This window comes from Trachurus japonicus, chromosome 17 (genome assembly GCF_045865225.1).
Source record: "Trachurus japonicus isolate A0001 chromosome 17, Traja_1.0".
NCBI classification, from domain to species: domain Eukaryota; kingdom Metazoa; phylum Chordata; class Actinopteri; order Carangiformes; family Carangidae; genus Trachurus; species Trachurus japonicus.
In genome coordinates, this window is record NC_140923.1 from 17,665,724 (window position 1) to 17,684,385 (window position 18,662).

Here is an 18,662-nt window from a genome sequence, read left to right on the forward strand (position 1 = left end):
GTGATACTGGGGGTGTATTTTAATGAGGTTGTTACAGTATGACTAAAAAAGTACATTCATGTTTCACATGTGCTTACATGTACTTGTATTTTGCAATTACAGATAACTATGTTGTGACCGATCAAGGAGCCTGTGTGCGGACATGCACTGGTAACACATATGAGGTGGACGAGGGGGGAATCAGGAAGTGCGCAAAATGTGATGGCCTGTGTCCAAAAGGTAGGGCAACAAGACGTCCGTCTGTGCAACCAAGGGACGCTTTCTGACTCACAAGCATAACGCAGTTTAACACTAAAACCACTTACCTGAGTCATGTGGTTCATTGCAATTCAGACATCGCTGCACTATACCAACCATATATCTATGACACATTCATCTCATGTAGATAAACTATTAAACAGCATTGCATATTTGAAGTGGTTCCACACTGCCCTGCAGCAGCACGCTAATGCTACTCTCATGTTAATGTATCACTAATAATAATCCAAGGGAACATACCACAGGCATAATAATGAGTACTTGAGGTACATTTTGATTATAATAATCAGTAATTTAACCATATTTGAAATTGCAGAGTTCTTTCTTTCACTTAAGTAAATGGTCTGAACACTAATTCAGACATACTCTAAAATGTTTAGACGAGGAACCTCAAGAGCTTTGAAACAGCTTCCTATTCTGATTTATTTTCTAATGGTTTGCAGTGTGTAACGGTCTTGGCATGGGAGACCTGACAAACACCCTGTCGATCAATGCCACCAACATTGACTCCTTTAAAAACTGCACGAAAATCAATGGTAACATTGCTATCATCCACACATCGATTCATGGGTAAGCCACAGACATTATCAGCACTGCAGACTTCATTCCCATCTATATATCAACTGCAATAGCTCACTGGGCCCTTTTTTTACTAATAACTAATAATATGTGCTTTCTGTATTTTTGTAGGGATACATATACCAAAACACCAAAGATGGATCCTGCCCAGCTTGATGTGTTCAAGACGGTTAAAGAAATTACCGGTAAGACTGTGTAACAGCTGCGTAATGCATGACGCACTAAATGGCACACTAAAGAGTTTCATAATTAACAAAGCGTTTGTTGCTTCAGGATACTTGTGGATTCAAACGTGGCCAACGAGCTTGGACTCACTCAGTCCTTTCGACAATCTGGAGATCATTCGAGGGCGGACTAAGCGGTATGTCCCCTCATAAAGACCCCCTGAAGATTCACGACCGCTGGATCACAAAGCATGGGACTTGTTCTCATAAAAATGTTCCCTTTTTGATTCTCTTCCTCTTCCCACCTTGTTTCCCTTCACTAGTGGAATTCGTAGCGTGGTCATGACTCAGCTCGATATCAGCTACTTGGGCCTGCGCTCCCTCAAAGAGATCAGCGATGGCGACGTGGTCGTCATGAAGAACCGCAACCTGTGCTACACCAATAAAAGCCACTGGGAGAGGCTCTTCAAATCCAAAAGCCAAAGCGCCACCGTCGACGATAATGCTAATGTCACCCATTGTGGTAAACTGGATTTTGTTTCCCCCCTACACCTAAATCATTTAGCTCCTTTCTGTTGTTTTTGTTGTGCAACATGTGATTATTCAATGCACAAGCCAGATTAAATCAACCCGGTCTAATTTAAAAATTGGATCATTATACGGGAAAGATCTCTTCTTCAGATTGTGTGTGTTTGTTTTCAGCTCTGAAGAACAACACGTGTGACAGGAAGTGCACCGCAGCCGGCTGCTGGGGTCCAGGCCCGGACATGTGCTTCGCCTGCCGCGACAACAGCCGCGACGGGAGCTGTGTTGACTCCTGCAACGTCCTTGAGGGGTGAGGGAGGAATCAGGATTTGACTCTCCTTTTTTAAGCTCTGAAATGTAGCTTTTCCTTATTTTAGACAAACAAACAGAGTATCAGATCTGTGTGTTACCTCCTTCAAAGTCTATTTTCATACCATGAGCATTTCCAGACGGTGACATTAGACCAGTTTGGGGATTTGTTATTGAAAGCGACACTAAGACCAAATATGATCCAAGGTATTTTGAAGTTAAACCCGCAGTAGAAATAAGACAAACAGTGGAGCTGAAATGGCACATTCACTCACAAGTGTTTATCTTTGCAGATCTCTGTCAAGGTCTCTGTCAAACATTGAATCTGGACATGCTTACAATTTAACTCCTGCCCTCAAAAAAAAAAAAAGGGAAGATGAAAAATTTCACTTCACATGTAACTGTTTGAAACATGGTGTTGTGTTATTGTTTTTTTTTTCACCAGAGAGCCGCGGGAGACGATTATGAATAAAACCTGCTTGGAGTGTCACCCTGAGTGTCGGCACATGAATGGGACGGCAACCTGCAGCGAGCCTGTATGTGTCTCACCGATAACTAGACTGTCATTACAAACATCCAGTGTTGGGAAACGGCTGTGAATGTCAATAATAAATGTCATGTGCTTGTGTCAGTCCCTTGGAATCAAATGTGCCGCAGCAGGAAATCCATATTTAGAAGAGTTGGCGCTTCCGATTTCTCAATCATCAGCAGCCTTAATAGACTATAATGTGATGCAGCCAAATATAGAAGAAATCTTGATAAAGAGGTAGTTTTAATGAAGGTATTAAACTGCTGTATTTGATTGCAGAGGACTGAGAGTTGTGCTGGCCCAAGCTCAGGCCCAGAAAAGGAATGTGTGGTTTTGATTGCCTTAACACTGGCGTCTTTATGAGGAAGAGCGATGCAACTTTCCTTGAGAAATTACTACCAACAGGCAGCGCAACTTACATAATATTTACTACTGCTCTCAAGAGGGCTGTAAACAACAGGAGTCATTTTTCTTTCTTTCTTTCTTTCTTTCTTTTTTTTTTTTACTTTCAGGGTCCTGGAAACTGTACCAAGTGTGCCAACTTCCAGGATGGGCTGTTTTGTGTGTCCCGCTGTCCAAAAGGCGTGCCGGGGGAGGACGAGTCGCTGGTGTGGAAATACGCAGATGAGATGAAAGTGTGCCAGCTGTGCCACAAAAACTGCACTCAAGGGTAAACGCGCCGCTCCTGCCGACCCATCATCGCGTTGCAAACGTTTGTCTGTGGTAATAGGGTTGCAGCAGTGACCAACCAGTGCAAGACAGCGGGGTCGTCTGTGGTTCACAGGTTGGAGAGAAGTCAAGTTTAAACACGAGGCAATTGGGCTGATACAGACTTAGATTAAAGCAGATATCACTGGCACGGCCGTTTCGGCTAATGCTGCGTTCAAGGCAGGCTTTTGAAACCGTAAGTTACAGCTTCAAGTCACAACTACGACTTGGTAGCGTTCCAGGTAACCCGTAGCTCGTGTTTTTACCGTCCTGTTGTCTGTGAAAGTTCCCTATAACGGCCACTCGTAACTTCCGACCCGTGAACTCGTACCAGATCGAACTGGTATGACTTCACAGGAAGGAAAAACACAAAGTACGAGTTTCCTTGAACGCACCATGAGTTAGCAGCCCCCGCCCTTGTCAGGCATCAATTGGTCCTCGTGCTACGTCACCACATTCACGCGCATCCCTTGGCTGCACACACAGCCCTTCATGCCGTTCTCTCCCCTCATTGGATAACACTTGTATCCCACAAGGAAAATTTTCTCCTCGGGTTACAGCAGAGCAGAGTGACGGAGAGACTCGTGTTTAGGCTGAAATACTTCATGTAAGTGATTGCTGACGGAAAATAGGACTATTTAGGACTTATATTAACAAAAACATTCCACTGATATCTGCTTTAAAGCCTCACAAATTGGATTATTTCTTCACCTTTGTCCAAAGCAAACCACGCTGGCTGTTTGCACTTTTTATGCTCCCATTAGTTTCTGTTCCTTTCAGTTTGGATTGGATAGACATCTGCTCGGCATTACAGGAGCGAGAGCAGACCTAATGTGTTGAGAGTGATGGACTATCATCGCTCAGCCATAGTGATCGTTGATGGTTGTGGGAGGAAGTGGTTCAGGGAGACCATGATGCCCTGATGTGTGAAATGAGTCTTTGCAACTGTCATGTGCAACTTTCCACAAATCATGTCTTTACAGTTTAGTGTTTCATAAGTACATCAACAGCCCTATGCATTTGGCTTTATAGACTCATGGTGTATTGGCTTTGTAATTCTCTCTTTCTCTTGTCTTGTTTTTCTACAGTACCTAACACCTACCTGCCAATGAGACAAGAGATGGAATTTGGCTATATATGGCTATAATCTCATTCATATTTACATTATAAATACTGTCACATTTCTTTAAAAAAAATAAATAAATAGAATTGAAATTGAAATAGTGTATTTCAGTCTTTTATTGATTGGTGGACACTGACTGCAAAGTATTTCCTTGAGTTTTTGGCTTCATAGGAAATCGATAGACTCATGATGGTTTGGGGAATTTGTAGTGTGGAGGCTCAGTAACAGTACAGTTTGTATTGATTTGTTTACAGGTGCACTGGGCCCGGTCTTGAAGGCTGCCACATTAAAAGGTGCGTAAATGCAGTAACAGTGAGCCTCACTGACAATGACACTCTAATCCCATCTCTCCTTGTTGATTAAATTCACAAATGTGCTCTGGTTTCTATCAGCGTTATGAAATTGGCTCCCACCTTGTCTTTCAGCTCTTCTGGTCTTTCCATGATTGCCGCCGGTGTAGTCGGTGGACTGCTGGCTGTTCTTATTGCTGCCCTGTCTGTCTTTGTGTTGCTACGCCGACGCCACATTAAGAGGAAGAGGACCATGCGCAGACTGCTCCAAGAGAGAGAGGTACAGTAAGATGAGGGAGTAACCACGCTGAGATGATGATTTTTACTTATTATATTTTCTTCCTCAGCATTTTCTTTTTTGTATTTGCACAGTATTTGAGACTTTCAAATCTTCTTTTCCAGTTGGTTGAACCTCTGACTCCGAGTGGAGAGGCACCGAACCAGGCTCTGCTGAGGATCCTGAAGGAGCCAGAGTTTAAGAAAATCAAAGTGCTGGGATCAGGGGCTTTTGGTACAGTTTATAAGGTAATAAAATGCCTCAGGGTTGTGTCTAAAAAAACAAGGTGTTTTTTTTCCCAAATTGCGCTGCAATGCTGAGTTTTACACAAGCTGGAGCTGTGGAGTCCTGTATGTGCCAAGTATACATGACCAACACCCGTCAGTGTTCTCGCTCATCTACATCTGTTGTCGATTTTTCAATTAAAAGAGAAAAAGTTTGTGAATTTCCAGATCACGAACAAATGACTTCACTCTCACTTTTAGAGCTCTCTCCTTCTCTATTCTGTATACTGTATTTAATTCAGTCATTTATCACTATTTCAAGATCAAAACACTGATCTCCATGAGGTTAAAGGTTTATTTAAGGGTCAGATTTAGATTAAAGTTCGGATAATTCTCCACAGAGAGGGAATGTAGGTCAACACAATGTTCTTAGTAACAGTACAAAAACAAGTGTGTGTCTGTGCTCTTGGATTTCTGTCTTTAAGAGGACCGACTGCAGTTTTAGACCTTGAGGGTGAGGACGTTTTTTGGAAAGTAAAGACATTTTTTCCAAAGGGCCATTTGAGGGTTGGGATTCGGTTATGGGGTTGGAATTGGGTTTGAGTTTGGGTTTGGGTTTGGTATTTAGCTGTGAAGGTTAAGGCTTGGTTTATTCAGTGGCATGAAGAAGCAGTGACATTAAATGGCGTAGCATACTTGTGTGAGAGTGTTATATTTTTATTATTGAATTAGTAATATAATGCATTCAGATGTAAACAGCATTATAACTGGTCAAGGTGGAGCACTTTATTTAATGTCGGGTATTTAATTCTATGACAATGCAACATTTTATAAAACACAGTGGTGACATACTTAAAATCACAATATTACACTCTGAAATACAGTATACTGGAGAAGTATGAAAGTATAAAATGGAAGTAAAAGTAGGTCTACCTCAAAACAGAATTCTGAGTGAAAACCATGTGATTTCTGCCTCTGGCTTTAGGATCCTCACTAGTGTAAAATACAAACAGTTAGAGTGCACTATACCTTTATCATCATATTGTACATACTGTACCAACATTTGTCAGTATGTACTTTGGTCACTTCTAATTCAGGTGTAATTAAAGGGAGCGGGGTCCTCACAAGTAGTAAATACAACATGTTTGGGCGAACTGTACCTTTGTAATTATGTTGTATATACAAACATGTGTATATATATATATATGTACGTGTGTTTGAAGCCTCAGGTGTAATTAAAGCCTGCTAAATGACCCACTTTTCTCTGTGCAGGGCCTGTGGGTTCCAGAGGGAGAGGACGTGAAGATCCCAGTGGCCATAAAGGTTTTGCGAGAGGCCACATCACCAAAAGCAAACAAAGAGATCTTGGATGTAAGTTCACTGATTTATGTGGTACTTCTCTGGACGCTGAGCTTACAGTAACACTGAGTCAGACCTAAAACAGCGATTCATTTAAAATGTTATTTCCCAAAGTACTTCAGTGAAGGGCGTGCTGCTAGTGGGAAATTACAGTGAAAACACGAAGGTTAGAAATTTCCACACACACCTTTTTTTTTCTCTTCAAGAAATTATCGCAAGATTGTGATTTGATTAAAAAAGCTGACAAGAGCGAGTGACAATTATTCCTTGCCAGATGTCAATTCTGCTAATTTACCCTGCCATTTGTAACATATGCAACTCATTTGAAGGTAATGACCGCCTATTTTCCTTGTAATGGAGAATGTGTCATTTTTCTTCACGGTGACCCTCTTATAAGCCGATGGAAATGGGATTTATTCATTGGAAGGCTGCGTGTGGGCGTTGGTGTGCAATCCGAGGCTGAGGTGTTTCTGGAGAGGAATGCAGTTGTGGAGCCACTCTGAGAAGTCAGCCCGTTTGAACTGCCTTCTACAAACGACCTGTGATTTTGTGGTCGCTTTTCTCCGCCGCCGTACATCCGGATGTTGTGGTGGACATGCACGTTGTCATGACAGAACGGCCCAGTCTAGCTTTTTAAAGGAGAACAATTTTTTTTAGGTGCTTTGATGTCTCTTTCTCAGACTGTCAGAATTACAGAGCTCCTGCGTATTTACTGAAAAATGCCGACACCGTTATAGTCACGGAAAATATTTGGGATACAACTAATGCACTCATGGCAGGAAACCTACTAAATAAAGCTCAATTTGTCGGTAACCTTTTGTTAGTGACCATTGTGGATTATCCCCATGGTTTCTTCTCTAAGTCACTTTTCTGTTGTGACGACAGAGAGTTTCCACTTTGAGCTGAGCCACATTTAATATGTCTGACTGAGTTGGCCTGCTTTGAAAAGAAACGATCACCCAACATTGGAAATGTCCCCAGATGTCATGTTTCTTAAGCAGTCAGTTACCAGGATAAATCTTGACACATCTATCAATATTGGTTCATTGAATATTTTTCTTTTTTGTCTTGAATCCATCGATATGAATCACAATCTTTTCTTCATACCTGACGGTTGTGTCCCCTAAAAGAACAGACAGAAACAGTAATATTAAATGCTCTGTATGTCTACATGTACACTACAGGAGGCCTATGTGATGGCCAGTGTGGAACACCCCCATGTGTGTCGTCTGCTCGGCATCTGTCTCACCTCCACTGTGCAGCTCGTCACCCAGCTGATGCCCTACGGCTGCCTGCTGGACTACGTCAAAGAGAACAAGGACAATATTGGCTCCCAGCACCTGCTGAACTGGTGTGTGCAGATAGCCAAGGTAAGAAAGAAGAAACGCCGTAAAGGCATCGAGTTACATGCAAAAGGGTCTGTATCAGTAGATCCCCCCTGTCACAAACATCTCCACACCGACTTGAAATGGGTTTACTGCAGTCTTGTTTATTTGTTTGTTTGTTTATTTCACATATCAAAAAGTTAAAAAAAGATATAACATATAAAATCCAACACAATGTGAAGGAGAAATGCCAAAAAAAAACCTCCAGGTGCTTGTGGGGTGGCATTCTCCGACTACAGTTCTAAGCTAATGAGCAGACATTTGTGAAGTACAAAAACCGTAAATACAAACATGGTTTAACATAATTTAACATTGTACAATGCAATACAAAAGCTTGATAAACATATGATAAAAATATTAAGTAGTCAAGTTAAACTTTTCAATGACATTTACCCTGAATGACAATACTGTTTCATACAATGTCTGTAGGATAAAAACTGAAACAATCTCATTTTAGATTAATATTCTTAACATGATACATTAAGTTTATGTCTTTTTCATGTAGTGCATGTAATTTCTTTGAGCTGAAATACTTTTTAAAGTATATTTTTGGGGCTTTTCAAGCCTTTAATGGATATGACAGTAGAGAGACAGAGAAAGGGGGAATGACATGCAGCAAATGGCCACCGGTGGAATTGAACCGGGACCCCTGTATATGGGGCGTCTGCTCTACCCACTGAGCTACACAACACCCCTGAGCTGAACTTCTTGTATGAAAGGTGCAATACATACAAAGTTAGTTATTTTCCTAACTGTGCGTTCCTACAATGTGATATGTTTTAGTTTTTACATCAGTGCACACAGTCTGCCCCAACAGTTTCAATACATTATTGAATGACATCACGCGATGATGACAACTCTGACAGGTCAACCATGACAGATTTCGGCACCTTTACATATTTTATCATGTCTGAATCTGATCAAGCAAAGTTCCCATGTTTTGACATATTGGACAACAGTGTGAAAAAGCACTGCACTTGCGTAATAATAACCTGCACTTCATCATTTGTTTGACAAAAGGGTATGAACTACCTGGAGGACCGCCACTTGGTACACCGTGACTTGGCAGCCAGGAACGTCCTGGTGAAGACTCCGCAGCATGTCAAGATCACTGACTTCGGTCTGGCCAAGCTCCTCAATGCAGATGAGAAAGAGTACCACGCAGATGGTGGAAAGGTTGGTACAAATACACCAAGACAAAGGTTTTTGCCTCTTTTTTGTGGTTGCTGTTGTTGTTCACATAGTCATAAATAGTCCTAAGACTTATGTGTGTATTTATAGCCTGCCGGACAGACAGATGTTTTGCTGTGGTTGAATGAAGGATAGCATTTTTTTGTGCATTTGCTCTAGATTGTATCTTATGTAAGTGATGTGATATATAAATAGTTCGGTCGGTTGACTGCGTTCTAAGAAATGACAGAGCAGATAAGATTCTTCTCTTATCACAGTTTCTTTGTGCAACTGGGTGCACTATTTTTTCCCGATAATATAATAATAAACATTTCCAGAAATCCGGTGATTTTGCTAAATTTCCTGGTAGTAAGATATTTACCAATGTTTTTATCTGATATTATTACCTCAGTATGTTTTCAGAAGTGATGATATAACAGTTTCATGTGATACAATATTCAGTTTCAGTCAAGGCCTTTTCATTGCCTGTCGACACTAGAAGGACAGATGTGGAAAAGTTTAGTTGTTTGAAATCCATCTGGACAAAACTGGACCCAAATACGCACATCTGCAGCTGCTGATATTTCCCTCATTCACTCTAGTTAAACACATTGCTACTCTAAAACACGATGTTAATTAAACATTACAGGACACTTTCCCAGGCAGGGATTAAGCCTTGTCTTAGACTAACACAAAATTGAGTAGAGACATCCATTAAAAAAAAAAACATCTTCATTGTGGGACTGGACTTAATCCATGTGCAGGAAACCATCCCAGAAATAATTTTTTAAGCTTTTGTATGACGCACTTTGTGTGATGACAGCACACTGTTTCTCATCTCCAGGAAAGTGCAAACTCTACAAAAAAGAACTTTGTCGACATTTCTAAAATAGAAAATAGTGTTAAATGTCAATTTTCAGGGACAATGAATAATGGATTTTTGTTGTGCGTGACTATTGCAATTCTGCACCACTAGGTGACAGCACAGTTGCATTGTGTACTAAATACTGTGGAGACATTAATAGAGCTCAGGTCTAAGAAAGCGCCTCAGTACTATTTTCACATGTTTTAACAAAGACATGTGAAATGTTCCCACATAAAATGCAAATTTATGTCTCAATTTTACTCATTAAAGTTAAATTTCACAGGTACCCATAAAGTGGATGGCTCTTGAATCTATCCTGAACAGGACGTACACACATCAGAGTGATGTATGGAGTTATGGTAAGTCTGTCCCTATATATTGTGAATACATGATATGCCTCTAACCCAGCATGAGCCCCCCCCTGCTTGCAATGTCCCAGATTGCGCTTGAGTCTTTGTGTAACATCAGATATGTAAAACAGCTGGGCCTCTGTACTCCTGAGCATTAGTGACAGTCTCACAGGAGAAATATTTATTCATTGCTAAATAAAGTGTTTTAGCAGCGAGCGAGGCAGAGGGAGGACGGTCGTTTCGAGGCTTCAGAGAGGATGTTGTTTTTGGATCTAATAAGGCTGTCTTGTCAACATTCTTTAAAAAAACAAAAAAAAACACTGAATATCTTGCAAGCATCTGTGATTTTTAGGACACAGGTAGCCCACACCTACACACCGGCAGTCTCAGGTGGACAATATCACATCAGACAAGGTCGTTGCCTCAACCCACATACACAGTTCCTCCAGTCCAGGAGCAACACACATGCACAGATGCCTACACAGAAGCCAAACACAGCACAGCTTTCTTGAGTGGGCCAGCTTCCAAATTGTCTTTTTCCCGAGGGTTTGATCATGCCTTCCGCTCAATATGGCAAAAGCATCAACAGACCCTGGCAGAAGTGACAGGCTTCCTTTCCTCCTTTTCCTTTCTTCAGTTCCGCCAGCACGGAGATGCATCCTGCTAACTCCCACTCCTGCAGGCACAGCCAATTTGTCAACATAGCTATTTTGATACCATGTGACATTTGAGAGGCTTACATTCTGTCACTCTCATTTCTTCCCCCGTTATCGAGAGCAAAAACAAAGTGAATGACAGCTCATCAGTCTGACACATACCAACTGGCCCTTTTTCTCTCCGTAGGTGTAACGGTTTGGGAGCTGATGACATTTGGGACTAAACCATACGATGGGATTCCTGCCACCGAAATAGCCGGGGTCCTGGAGAAAGGGGAGCGACTGCCTCAGCCTCCAATCTGTACCATAGATGTCTACATGATCATGGTGAAATGTAAGCTCAGTGGGAGGCTGACTGAAAGCTCCATAATGTAATCTGTGTTCCTGCTTTTCTCTAACAGAACAAGATCATGAAGGAACATAGTGTACATATGCTACAGTATATGAATAGTGGTTTTTGAAAGGATTTGATGAAATGCATTTTTTTTTTATATCCGTCTTGTACATTTCAACTCATTACAGTTAAACGTTATATATTCCCACTCTTTTATGTGTCCCAAAGTTGTTCACATTTTATAGACCAAACAACCACCAAGGGTGTACTTAAACAGTTGTGTTAGTTTTTGTTTTACTGGCTGCAGATTAGTGTTGGAAATGTTCCCACAAAGAGTATTAAAGTTTCATCTGATATCTGCTGATGTGTTTGTACAGGTTGGATGATTGATGCAGACAGCCGACCTCGTTTCCGGGAGCTAATAGCTGAGTTTACAAAGATGGCACGGGATCCTTCCCGTTATCTTGTCATTCAGGTACGATTTCACCCAGAGTTTTGTTTTTCTTCCTTAAATAATAAAGTTTATTTGATGATGCATTGCTGTTTACTAATGAGAGGACATAAATCTTAGGTAAAAGGTTAAATCTATTTCTCCCCTAGGGCGATGACTGCATGCACCTGCCGAGTCCTACAGATACTAAATTCTACCGCAGCCTGATCAGCGGCGAGGACATGGAGGACGCCGTGGATGCGGACGAGTACCTGGTGCCACAACATGGCTTCTTCAGCAGTCCGAGCACCTCCCACACACCTCTGCTCCACTCAACAGTAAGCTTATATGTCATGTAGAAATACAACTGCAGGTTTGGCAGCGAGTCTCTTCCTTCTGCTTGTCTTTTCTTGGGTGACATTTGTGGCAGCTGGGAAAGTTATAGGCGTCCTGGCACAAAAATACTAAAAAAAAAATAAGAAAATAAATAATATACCACAGCTGATATTTCAGAAAAACAGGGAGTGTGACTCACTTCTGCTTTGTGGTTAGATGTGTAGAACAGAAACAGACAGCATGTGTGTGTGCAACTTCCACAAGGTGGCGTAGCATTACTGAAAATGCGTCATCCTAGTGCACTATAAACATCACATGACATTTAACAGATTGTCCACCTCAAGTGTTATCACAAAATGCATTCACTGTTCTAACAATGTGATGCTATTAGTAGTAGTAGTAGCAGTAGCAGTAGAAGATACTACTGTTCTGAATGCAAAAAGATCAATCGAGTTCATTTTAAAACTAAAAAACGTATTAAGAAACCCCAAATGCAGGATAACAGTGGCAAAAGCAGCCAGTAAAATAACATATAGCATACTGTATAATATGTACAGGATGTGACATTACTTTCATATCAACAAAAGGCCCACTAGATTAGAAAACACTAGGATACGGTAAGCTACATTAGAAGTATAACAGCTGTTGACCTGGCTCATCACATGTACTTCTAATCATTAAAGAAAACAGAAATCTGAGATCCAGAGCCAGAATATTGTCACTGTATTTTATACCCTGAACTTTCCGCCAGGGCACTGCTAACTGAGGAAAAACAGTGAGGCCTTACATGTAATGAGGTACAGATACCTTTTTTTTTTTTTACTGCAGACACAAGCCAGATTCAGTCACACTAACCTTCTCTATCCAAACAGTGAGAGAGGAATAGCAGCTGCTTTGGAGTGCAATTTCCCAGGGAAAAAAAGAGGACGCAGCATTCATTGATTGATACAAGAAATTGTAGCACATGCTTCAGCAGTGAGAGCACACTACACCAACATGGAGCCGACTGTTTGAAAGTTTAATTGAGCTATTTTAACCGTGTTTTGGGAAACTGGGATTTCTGCATAAATCATTACCCCGTGAGTCAGAATTGGAAAAAAAAAGAGAGAGTCGTTTTTTCTTAGCTTGTTGAAAGCAATTATCTTACACTTCAATCAGCGGAAGCAGAGCACTGGCCGATCATACAGAGAGGAGAGCTGAAGTAATTTTCTTCACTTGAACCTGAGTGACCGGTCGTACCTGGCCTGAACCCTTCCGACCGTGGCTGCCCTCGTTCTGTTTAATTTTCACCGCTGGGACTATTTCTCCTCTTCCTGACCCCTGCCCACTCGTCCTCATCATCATCCCTTCTCCCACGTTTTCTCCCATGTGCCCTTTGATTGATGAAAGCTAAGCAAAGAGAACTCCTCTACCTCCAGGTTCAGTGAAGGCCGTGCATCGGTCTGGCTCCTCTACCTGGGATAGTTGCCGGCCGCTGACAGAGTGGTTAACTCATACAAGCTTTCATGTTTGATTACCTTCACAGGCAACCAGGCAAGCTTTTTTTTTTCTTCAAATCTCTATCCAATAAAAGCTCAGCATATGCCTGCTTTTGTCATATCACTTTTGGGACATAGGCCACTCAGGGTCAATTTTTTTTTTCTTCTTCTTCTTCTTTTTTTACAGATGGTTGCTCCCTCAGTGTGTTTAATTTCCTTTTCTTTTTCAAAGTAATTGCATTGCCACAGCTGTCACTCCGTTCTCTTTATTCGCTTGGTTTCACTGGTTTAGCGCCGTTCGCAGTCCTTTGACTGGAGAGTCTGACAGACACAACAAAGCTTGTCAGTTTGCCTGAATGAATATGAATCTGCTGGGTGGACATTCATTTTCGATCCTCATCAGCTTGTTTTGAGATGACAGCTATGGTTCCTAGGGTACCATGAAAAAACATTACTGAGACTATTCAAAACAAACTTAATGTCCAGAGAGGCTTTAAAATAAATTGCAATGGCTCAGAATTACACTCACATCAAACAAACTATAAATAAAAAAGAGGAAAATTGGAATCAAAGACAACCAATGTGAGAGATGACAGAATTAAAGGTTGCGCCTCAGCACATCCGACCGATTTTGTGTTTGTGCGCTGCACTGAAAATGCCTGTTTCTTCACTTAATATCTGCTTTATGGATAAAATGTGTTATGGCTCAATAAAACACTGTCTCCGCCTCTGCATTTGCTGTAGTGTCATCACGAGACATTAACTCAAGTTTAAATGATCTGTTTTGCAGAGTCTCAGCAGCAGCATTGGGGCATGCCACGGTAGAAATGGCTTAGCGGTGAGTGACTATCCTTTAAAACTGCACTCAATGAAAATTACCTTCATCTTTGTTTTCAATTGTTAATGTTAATGCTCTCAGAGTGCCACAGCCCTTAAAACATCTGTCCTTTGTTACAGAATGGGTTCCTGAACAGAGACGGCAGCTTGGTTACCCGGTACATTCCTGACCCCACAGACAAATTTTCAGACGATGCCTTTCAGCCAGTTCCAGGCAAGCACCAAACCAACTTCAAAAGCCCACATTGGCCCTTCTTTTTGATGTCATTCAATTAAATTTCATTGCATCTCTCCCCTGGTCCCTCAGTTTGATTCAGTAAGAAAGGGGGACATCTAGTGGACAAGGAGCATATTGCTGTAGTGTACTAATTTCCCCAGCTGCAGGACATTTGGTGGCAAACTTTGGTGCAGATGTTTTCAGAGCACCGCTAGTTCATGGATCTTTACAGCTGGTGGCTCTAGGAGGGAATGGAAAATGAGTTCAGACACCATCAGGGCTGTGCTTGTGAGCACAAGTGCATTGTTCATTGGTCGTAACATGCAACAAAATACAACACAGATTTTAAATTCAGCTCCTTAACAGAAACTTTTGTGTTTCAAGAATATACTAAATTCACACTGCCCCTTTATATTTGAAATAAAATGTGAAATATGAGTGTATCTGTATTGTCAGTGAGAGTGGATGACTCTCTGTTGTCCAAAGTGATCTGTCGGTGCCTTTCAAAGTTGAGCTTCAAATGTGGGCAACAGTGGTTATTACTGTAGGGTTTGTTCTTGATAGAATCATAGGTAGATATTTTTTTTAAGAATCTAGCCCTTGAAGGTTTTCAGTCAGCAAACTCTCAAATCCTACAAATCTGACTGCAACATGCATGTAAGAACATAAAGCAAATAAAGGGTTAAAAGCACTAACCCTAACCTATATTGCCTATTGCATGTTGTTCCCCATCTCCCCTGTCCTCCTTCATATCCTGTTATCTCTCTCCTATCTAATAAATGCAAGAACATCCACCAATAGTAGGCTGCACTCATGACACCAATTGGGGCCATTAAGGATTTTAATTTTACATATCACCCCTGATTTACTTGATGGGAACTTGTTACTAACATAATTGGCTTTCTTACAGACTACATGAACCAGAACGGAGTCTCAGATGTGATGAATCCCATCTACCAGCACCCTGGTCCTCCCCGCACCCTCCTCCCCACCATCTCTTCAGACAACACCGAGATGGAGTACCTGAACTGCTTTAACAACGGGACCAACGGGCCCGAGTACCTCAACGATGTCCCGTCCCCCGCCATCCTCCCGCTCACCTCCAACGGCACAGTCCACAGCATTCAGAAATACCAGCCCCAGAACAGCATAGACAACCCCGATTACCAACAGGACTTCACTCCCACCTTCAAGACACATACCAACGGACACATCCCGGCAGCAGAGAACGCAGAGTACCTGGGCCCGGACTGAGGACTTAATGGAAACAGACAAGAACTAAATAAGAGACAGTTTCCTGTTCCATTAAGAAAGAGCATTAGTGTCTTGGCTGGAAGAGTATACCTAAGTGGTACCGTTAATTATCATATATGTTATACCCTGTCTTATGAGGTCAGGTGACACTTGTGCAGCTTTCCGTGTTGTTTGCATGCTGTCATACTTGTCACATAAAACCTGTGTCATTCCAAAGAGTTGTATCATAACAACCAAACAACAAATGACTTTTTCTTGATGACAGCCAGACGAAAGCTGATTCACACATGACTCAGTTGACCTGAGAGTTTCTGGACGCAGTTACGCGCTGTCCTTATGTTGTCACCCCCCCCTGCGAGAGAGTGAAAATATCTTCAGAAAAAAATCCCAGAGGTGAAAATCTCTGTAAATGTTCTGCACAAAATGCTGTACATGATCCAGATGTGTCAGTTGAGGACTGCCATTCAAAGCATGTAAAGCGCCTCCATTTTTGCGGGAGGCGGAAGCTCTGTTGCAAAAGAACAGAAACTGGCAGCTCAACCCAAAACACACAGCTTAAGGTACATGTGTTGTAGAATCAGAAGCTAAGAGACACGTTCAGCAAAAAACAAAAAGTGTTTTTTGATTGAATTGATTGAATTGAAGGGGTTGACATCACACAGTGGTGCACTGATGTGACGCCACAGAATCTTTTATCTCTGATGAAGTCATGAAGATGATTAACAGCCTTGACTGTCGGGGTCCTCGGAGGCCTGATGACATGCTTCCTGAAGAAGGACTCAATGAGGAAACTAGATGTTGCAAAGTGCAGTTTAAAGGGGAATACTAGTGAATGGTATCATGTGCGTTACCTTTATGCTCTAAGACAGTTCTTTGTGTGTTACAAACGTGTCGCTATCTCTTCTAAATTCAAACGGGAGCAGAGCCCCGTATGTGTGATACCAAAGCAGCTATGTGGAGAATGTGACGGTAAACATGGTGAACAATGGAACAATGTGATGTGTGGTCATATTCACACTGCTGCTTTTTGTAGCTGGAAACATGTAGCACTCTTTGAATTGAACATATTTGTGTAGACCCACGTAGTTGGCAAGAGAGAAAAACCTGCACTATGGCTTATTACTCACACAGGAAGCTCTTTTCCTGCCCGGTAACCGATTACTTCCCACTAATAATATATTTTTTACAGTCCTGATTGCTTATCAGGTTTTTACTGCACACGGCACAGAAATAATTCCCATAGAGTTTTTTTTTTTAATGTGTTTTCACTTTCGAAATGCTGGTTTAACTGTCTTAGGTCATAAAAGTAGTATTTCCTTGTAAACATGATGTGTTTTAGAGACTAAAGAGTGTCTGAGAACGTTTCTAATGTTTGTGGTCTAATGTGTCTATATTATTACCAGGAGACTTTACCTTGTCTTTTGTTTTATTTTTTCAGAAGTGTAGACTGTTGTGTGACACAGGGTGTTGACACCATATCTATGAATGTGCGTCTAGCTTTAAAGTCTTGTAGTACTGCAAGAGCATTAATTTTGCAAATATTATTCCTAGTTTTGAAGGAATATTCTATTGTAGCAACCTGTCAGCCTACTTTTGCAGATTTTACACAGGTACATGTACAGAAAACAATGATTTAGCTGTAATATACCCTCAAACAGTCACCTATAATTTATACTATTATCAATACACAGTTTTGTCACATCATACATGAATATACACATATTCCTGAATTGTGATTATTTCATTCAGAAGTGAACATGAATAAATCTTTTTTCTATGGAAATACATTTTGTTAGTGTTTTTCAACAGCTACAACAAATGAAGGAGAAGATGGGAAGTCATTAACACACTCTGTTTTCTATCTTGACGCCTGCAGCACTTCAAGGAACAATTTGATGATGAAGCAGATAATCAGCTGAATGAGTGATGCATACTGTATCGTCTCTGCTGCTTCAGTGAGTGGAAGTGTGAGCATCAGATTGTGAGATGTGAAACAGCCAAGGGCAGGCACATGAAAGGTGCTTGATCGGGCATCAAAGCACAACTTTTTTACATTACAATATATGACATTTACATAGAATAGAACAATGGTACTTTGGTACTTACAAGTATGTATTGGTTTTTAGTATAACCTAACACTCCAGTTCAGATTAGCTGCAAATTCAAGGTTATTTAAATTAAGTATAGGTTCCAGAAAATCATATTATTTATGTTACATGTTAGGGTCACGGTTTTGGGCTTTAGTAAAGATTTGGGCAAGGCAAGGCCATTTTATTTGTACAGCCCGTTTTTACAAACAGTTTGTCTCAAAGGGCTTCACATGGCATCACAACAACATCCTCTGCCCTTAGACCCTCACATCGACTGAGGATAAACTCCATAGAAAACTCCATCGGAGAAACCTCAGGGTGAGCAACAGAGGAGGGATCCCTCACCCAGGACGGGCAGACGTGATTTGAGTTATATTTACTAGATAAACAGTCTACTTAGGCCGTAAGTTTGAAATGTATAACATGATCAAATATTTAAACATGGATTTGGGATTTTATGTATCTCTAAAAGCAGTGAAAGCAACTAAATCAACCAAACAAAATATAGCCTACTATTTGTTCTTCTAAGTCTTATTACGAAGAATTGGCACTTAATCACTCAACTAACAATCTACTTTGCTTTGGATGTGCTTTGGTCAGTCTAGATTGAGAGTTTCTTCTAACCTTATACAGTATACAGTATATTAACAATAGCACTGGCCGGGAGGATGTCTTCAAGTGAAAACATGAGAATCGTCAATCATTAATAGCCCTCCTGTTAGCAGAGAAGACCATGTCAGTGTGCTGTTTCATTTCATTGTGATGAATATAGTAGGCTACCTACAATGGATGATAAAAGGATGTTGAACCTAAACAGTACATTTTCTCAAGATCACAGACAATATAAGTTATGAGTTTGCAATGGCAAAACAAGTTTGATAATATGTTTTAATATTTGATTAACTGAAATCCATA

The 18,662-nt window shown here is 41.0% G+C and overlaps 1 protein-coding gene across 1 annotated transcript in view; it reads left to right on the top strand.

The window, feature by feature from the left end:
• Positions 1-17,440, top strand: part of egfra (epidermal growth factor receptor a (erythroblastic leukemia viral (v-erb-b) oncogene homolog, avian)) — a 40,383-nt gene extending 22,943 nt beyond the window's left edge. Inside the window, exons 8-28 of the mRNA XM_085805150.1 lie at positions 103-219; positions 702-828; positions 949-1,022; positions 1,111-1,198; positions 1,325-1,524; positions 1,704-1,836; positions 2,281-2,371; positions 2,877-3,034; positions 4,450-4,488; positions 4,621-4,765; positions 4,888-5,010; positions 6,259-6,357; positions 7,530-7,715; positions 8,751-8,906; positions 10,049-10,124; positions 10,959-11,105; positions 11,483-11,580; positions 11,706-11,873; positions 14,140-14,187; positions 14,307-14,400; positions 15,314-17,440. Coding sequence (XP_085661276.1) covers positions 103-219; positions 702-828; positions 949-1,022; positions 1,111-1,198; positions 1,325-1,524; positions 1,704-1,836; positions 2,281-2,371; positions 2,877-3,034; positions 4,450-4,488; positions 4,621-4,765; positions 4,888-5,010; positions 6,259-6,357; positions 7,530-7,715; positions 8,751-8,906; positions 10,049-10,124; positions 10,959-11,105; positions 11,483-11,580; positions 11,706-11,873; positions 14,140-14,187; positions 14,307-14,400; positions 15,314-15,657 — 2,711 coding nt within the window. The 3' untranslated portion in view covers positions 15,658-17,440. The remainder of the gene's footprint in view (positions 1-102; positions 220-701; positions 829-948; positions 1,023-1,110; positions 1,199-1,324; positions 1,525-1,703; positions 1,837-2,280; positions 2,372-2,876; positions 3,035-4,449; positions 4,489-4,620; positions 4,766-4,887; positions 5,011-6,258; positions 6,358-7,529; positions 7,716-8,750; positions 8,907-10,048; positions 10,125-10,958; positions 11,106-11,482; positions 11,581-11,705; positions 11,874-14,139; positions 14,188-14,306; positions 14,401-15,313) is intronic.
• The last annotated feature ends 1,222 nt before the right edge of the window (positions 17,441-18,662 follow it).